Here is a 6,556-nt window from a genome sequence, read left to right as displayed (position 1 = left end):
GAGGGAGGGCAGGGCAGGAGGGGAATAAATGAGGAGCTGATACCAACGGCTCAAGTAGAAAGCAAATGTTTTGAGAATGATGATGGCAACAAACGTACAAATGTGCTTGACACAATGGATGGATGGATGGATTGTGGTGTATGAGCCCCAATAAAATGATATTTTTTAAAAGAAGAAAGAACCCATAAAGTGCAGCTTATGTATGCTCTCCAAACAATAGCCATGTACTACATTCATTTCAGAACCACCAGGTTCCAGCTTACTCGCTGCTCACACTGGCACAGGGAGTGGTGAGTGGAGGGGGAGATGGTCATGGCTTCTAACTTCCAGGCGACATCCACTGGGAAGAGGCAGAGAGAGGGCTGCTGATTGAGGGGTGACAGTGATTTCTCTTGACACTGAAGACAAAATGGAAAAAGCTCTGCTGGGTGGAGCTTTCGTAGGTTGCATTATTCCCACTCAGTGAGCATCCAGCAACTCTCTGAGTTAGTGCGCCCAGTGGCATCACCTGGGAAGGTTCTCTCTGGTCACAGTGAATTTTTCCTGGAAGCTGTTTCACTGGCACGTTTTGTGTGATGGTTGATTAAAGAGAACAGCATGCAGCTGTGAAATTTTGTTTCCTGCTTGGGGAAAAACACCGCAGAAACTGTTATGATGTTGAACACAGTTTACAAAGACAATGCTGTGGGAAAAATTCAAGTGTAGGAGTGGTTTTCTCATTTCAAGAAAGGTGAAATGTCACGATGACAAAACTCGTCTGGACGTCCACCAGCTTCCTGAAAGGAGGACATGTTGACAGAATCCATGTGCATGTGCTCAAAGACTGACAACGAACAACGAAGAGATGGGGACATGGGGACGTTATCTGGACTCTATCTTGAAGCTCGGTTCAGCAAATTTTAATGGAAGATTTGGGAATGAGAATGGTGGCTGCAAAATGTGTGCCTCAGGTTCAGACGGACCGGCAAAAAGAGCGTGGGATGGAAACATGCGTGCTTTGAAAGAACAGCTCCGAAGGAACCCAGACTCTTTTTTTCAAGGTCATTACTGGTCCTGAGACATGGTGCTTTTCTTACAGCCCTGAAACCAAACATCAATCAAGCTAGTGGAAGACGCCATCGTCACCTTTCCCACAAAAAGTCTGCAAGTGAAATCAAAGATCAAAGCAATGCTCATTTAGTTTTGTCTTTGGGGGATAGTGCATTTGGAATTTGTTCCACCAGGTCAGGGTGCGACAAAAGAGGCCGGCTTTGTGGCAAACGGGGAACTGGTTTCGCCACCATGACAACACACCTGCTCACACAGTCACCCCAGTGCACCAGTGTTTGGCAAAAAACAGCATGCCTCTCTTGACCTCACTCCCTGCGACTTCTTTTTAATTCCGTGAACAAAGAGGGACATGAAAGGACAGTGATCTGGCAACATGGAAGAGGTGACGAAAAAAAATGAGGGCGGTACTGTCAGTCATTCAAACATATGAGTATGAAAAATGTTTCCAAGAATCAAATCACAGATTTGACAAATGTATTAGGTGTAATGGAGAGTACTTTGAAGGGGATACGGTTGGTTTGTAAACAAATTAAATACATAGCTTTGAAAAAAAATCCATTGTTAAAAATGTTTGGCACCCCCTCATATACTCCCCCAAAATTGAAAGTAGGAGTGCAAAACCATACACTTACAGCCATGTTCATGGGGACACTTCACAACCATCCCAAAGCAGAAACCACCGCCATGTCTGTCAATATCAGGAAGGAGAAATAAAAGGTGGTGCATGCATACAATGGACCATTCCCCAGCCTTTCTGAGAAATGACGCTCTGATCCATGGTATAGCATGGCTGAAGCTTCCTAACTTCATGCTGAGGAAAATGATATACAAGGAGAGTGATACTTTATGGATACACTTTCATACAATATTTAGAATAGGGAAATATACAGAGGTCAAGGTTTACTAGTGGCTACCATTGATAGGTATGAGGGAGGACTAGGGGGCTAATCATTCAGAAAACATTGAGCTTCTGTTAGAAGGTAGTGGGAGAATTTGAAAATGAATGATAGTAATGTCTAACCACACGATAGGCATAACTAATGTCAATAAATTGTCTATGTGAAGAGTGTTAAAAATCCAAATAGTCTGTTACCTAAACATTTGCCACAGTGAAAAATAGGCCAGGAATTCACTTTATACATAGAAAAGGGCTTTGTAAGGAAGACTGATCCACAAAGGTTAAGTATCGAGGGGGCAAAGTCACCCAGAGAATCAGCCTGGGGCATGGATTAAATCTGGACAGGCATCCAGAGCTCTCAGGATTCAGTGTCCATGTTGGCTGTCTCCCTACACCAGAGGTGGGAAATATCTGGCATTCAGGCCATATAAAGCCTGCAAAATCATCGATACCAGCTAAGATCAGATGCATCCCCAAAGAAAAGAAGTTCCAGCCATTACATTAGGAGTGAGTGGATCAAATGCTTGACCAGTATGGCCAGCAAGTGAAGTTAAAAATCTCCAAAGGGCCTTTGGTAGGAAAGAGGCTCCCCACTCCTGCCACAGAGCAACTCATCTCAGGGCAGCTTCAGTGGAAATGATGACCTGGGGACCCGCACTGGAAACATGCCACTCTTTTAGCTGGCTAGACAGAAACTTCCATCTGTTCCCTCTTGAAATTTTTAGTATAAAAGTTAAAAATGTCCTTTTAGTTATCACACTAGTGTATTACTTCAAAGTTTGATGCTCACTAATCTTTCTATCCACATTTGCCAACCGAATCAGACAGCCAACCCCCAAAGTGCAGAATAAGCCATCTATTTAAGAATACTGCTTTTCATTATAATACCTTGGACTAAAATAATGACCTCTTATTGCACTCAGTTACTATGGTGATCACTTAACACCATCTCATTGGATCTTCACAAGCATCTTCTACTTCCAATTTTGTTGTTATTAGTTGGGCAACCCCATGTGCAAACTAAAACAACAGGTGCCGTGGTTGCTTGTGGCCTGAACCACTGTGATCAGTAGGGTGGTATGACTGACTGGTTTCTGGAAGCAGATCACTAGGCCTTTATTCCACAGCATGCAAGCTCTACTAAAACCAGTTTAGTATCCTAACAACATGCAAGCCTCTACTCATCGATGGGTAATGGCTGTACAGGAGAGGTATTCTGACAAATGGAAGCTCTGAACATTCAGGAACATTTGCCAAGCTCATGTAAATGGTAAGTAACAAAGCCAGGATTTCCACCAGCTCGGCTTTACTCCTTAGAATCCCTTCAAAACCTAGCAACCATGCCATCTGTGGGGTCACTCTACATCCCTCACAGACTGGAAATCCTAGAGCAAGACAGCGCCATGAGAGGTGGGAAAACACATCAGCAGACCAAGAGCAAATAACACATTAACGGCTCTTAATACTATTCAAGATAGAGACATAAAGATGAAAGAAAACCTCAGTGACAAATTGTCTGTAAATAATGGAAAAAAACAATGTATAATATTTCTATAATATCTTATCAACCTTGCTTATTGAAAGTGAGGAGAACCTGAAGCAATTGCTGATGAAGATCAATGATTCCAGCCGTCAGTATGGGTTATGACTTGACGTAAAGAAGACCATAATCATCACAACTGGACCAATAGGCAACATCATGGTCAGTGCACAAAAGGTTGAAGTTGTCCAGGATTTTGTCTTGCTTGGATCCACAGTCAATGCTCATGAAAGCAGCAGTCAAGAGATCAAAAAACAAGTTGCATTAGGTAAATCTCCTGCGCAAGACCTCTTTAGAGTACTGAAGAGCAAGGATGTTACTTTGAGGATTAAGGTATGTACCCGATCTAAGCCATGGTATTTTCCATTGCCATATACAGTGAACCCTCGCCACTTCGCGCTTCGACTTCCGCGGCTTCACTCTATCGCGGTTTTTGCGTAACAGCGCATGCTCTGTCATTACTGCCACTGATTGGCTCATACTGTACACACTTGATGCCATAAATAATATAATAAGTAATAAATGATCATTGTAACATCCAAAATGTTTTACTGTATTTTCCCTTTTTCGTTTAATAAATTGGGTAGTATGAGTGTAATGGTAACTAAAGGGTGTTTTTTCATGTCCTCTATGCTCTAACTACGAAAATATTTGATTTACAAATAAGGAATCCTACTTCGCGGAGTTTCATCTATCACGGTAGGGTCTAGAACCGATTAACCGCGATAAATGAGAGTTCACTGTATATGAAAGCTGGACACTGAATAAGGAAAAGTGAAGAAGAATCAATGAATCGAATTATTATACTAGAGAAGAATATTGAAAATACCAAGGACTGCTAAAAGAATACACCAATCTGTCTTGGAAGAAGTACAGCGAGAGTGCTTCTTAGAGGCAAGGATGGCGATACTTCAGCTACATACTTTAGACATATTGTCATGAGAGACCAGTCCCTGAAGAAGGGCATGATGCTCAGTAAACCAGAAAGGCAGGGAAAAAGAGGAAGGTCCATAAGGAAGTGAATTGACACTGTGGTTACAACAATGGGCTCAAGCATAAGAACGATTGCAAGGCTAGGATAGGACTGGGCAGTGTTTTGCTCTGTCGTGCGTAAGTTTGCTGCTATGAGTTGGAACTGACTCAATGGCCCTAACAACAACCTAACATCTTAAAACCGTGTCAACTGTTCCTAACCTTCAGGCTGATATAGGTGTTCATCTTGTTTCTTTGACTTAGTAGACTTAGCACCAGGTGTAAAAGTTCTCTGAAGGGCTATTCTGAGGCATGCATGAACTCACAGGTGAGGTACCGCAGAAGTCCCAGGCATGGTAGGTACAGGGCAGGTGCTCAACTAATGCCGGGCTCTTTCTCTGCAGCTGCCCAGGGCTAGCCCAGAGAACAGCATATGATGGGCCCTTTAAAATGTCTACTGCGGAACCAGGCGAGTAATGTACTGTGATCTCAGTGCTCTAATATGATTCACACCTTTTCTACAATTGCCCATTTCTGAATATAGCTCTGAAGTGATCCATTATTCTCTGTCTCACTCTTCTGCACATTATCCAAAATAACTCAATGTCCATCTTTTCCTTTGGGAAAATCAAAGGTTGACATGGCCGCCTTTTGAACTCAAGCTGTTAAGGATCCCTTTCTTGTTTTCAAAAAGTTTTGCTGATTTTGAAAGGTCTTATTGATAAAACTCAGAGAGACTCAGGGGGAAAGGACAAAGAGAAGGAAGAAGAAAGAGAAAGAAGAAAGCGGCCAGAAAAGAAAGAGAAGGGCGAGAGCCCAGGAGGAGCACAGAGCGGCAAAAGGGTAGGGATGCATAATTGCCAACAGCCTGGGAAATGGGCTCCTGGCAAAATCATGGAAAGCTATTTTTGAAAACCAAGGGGGAAAATATTTACATAAAATCCATGGTATCTAGGCTCTGTTAAATGCTGGAAAATGACAATGTATTCGATTCATTAATTCAGGAATTCACCTGCAAAACGTTTGGGTCTGGCGTCATTAGCATTTCTAAGCTGAATATTTAAGAGAATAAGAGAGACATTTAGGAACCAAGGACAGAAATAAAGAATGGGGGGAAGGGGCTGGTCTTTTTGATTTTGGCCCTCTATTTTGGCTATATTTATACAGCTTCGGTGACAGATTTTAGACAGTAAGGCGACAGAAATGAGTGACACAAATCAGTCCAAGCCCCTCTGGAAGCCCTCTGCCTCAGAGGTACGGAGGAAAGTTCCAAACACTTTTCACACAAAGCCACCTGGACGTTTAAACACATTTCTCATTGTGCTTATAAAAGAGAGCTTCAAAAGCAGGTATCTTAGCGCACACGTAAATTAAGACTAAATTAGGCCTGAATGATGGTTAGCAAGCTTTATATCCTAATTAAAAGCAGGATCACAATAATAAACATGACTTACCACCGGAATTAAGTCTGCCACAATTGTCGACTCTTCCCAAACATTCTTTGTGTGCCCTCGCGCCACACTTGAAGCATAAATAGCCTTGGTAAAACGTCCCTCTGAAAGGCAAAATGAGAGGGTGGCATACTACCAAGAAGGCAGACCCAGCCTACATGGGATCCTTCACGCCAAGTGCGCTGCCGCGGAAGGAGAGAACCTTGCTGGAGATCCTAAAGCGATAGTGCAGTGTCAAGGGTCAAGAAAGATCTATTAGATCCCGACTGTTATAGCAAGGTCCACCCACCGCAAAGCACTTCGGCAGGGATATTTGAACATAAAGTCTGAAAAGGCGAGCCGTGAGACCAGTCCTTTACAATGAAAAGTACGACCCCGCAAACTGACCTCAGCAGCATCTGGCAGACCTTGCAGGCTGTGACCCGAGTGAAGGTGTGCATTTTGAAGTCATGGGAATTGGCGTCTGCGTGGTCCGGCCTGATATTGGATCTACGGGAAGGAAGAAGGGAGCGTCACAATGCAGCAGTAGTCCAGGCACCTAAAGCCCAAATTCTGCAACATGACATTGAGTTGGGATCTAATTGGAGAAGCAAGACTATTAGCTAAAGCAATGCTTGTGGGAACCAGTCACACATCAGCATGGGC

The 6,556-nt window shown here is 43.2% G+C and overlaps 1 protein-coding gene across 1 annotated transcript in view; it reads right to left on the bottom strand.

Moving 5' to 3' along the window:
- VAV3 (vav guanine nucleotide exchange factor 3) overlaps nt 1-6,556 on the bottom strand; it is a 417,371-nt gene that overhangs the window by 141,900 nt on the left and 268,915 nt on the right. The window contains exons 17-18 of the mRNA XM_045292020.1: nt 6,299-6,400; nt 5,915-6,015 (exon numbers count right to left, since the gene is read on the bottom strand). Coding sequence (XP_045147955.1) covers nt 5,915-6,015; nt 6,299-6,400 — 203 coding nt within the window. The remainder of the gene's footprint in view (nt 1-5,914; nt 6,016-6,298; nt 6,401-6,556) is intronic.

This window comes from Echinops telfairi, unplaced genomic scaffold (genome assembly GCF_000313985.2).
Source record: "Echinops telfairi isolate 266 unplaced genomic scaffold, ASM31398v2 ScPeMD7_443;HRSCAF=831, whole genome shotgun sequence".
In the NCBI taxonomy this organism is placed as follows: Eukaryota; Metazoa; Chordata; class Mammalia; order Afrosoricida; family Tenrecidae; genus Echinops; species Echinops telfairi.
The sequence above is the reverse complement of the archived record's forward strand: the minus strand, read 5'-3'. Positions and strand labels throughout refer to the sequence as shown.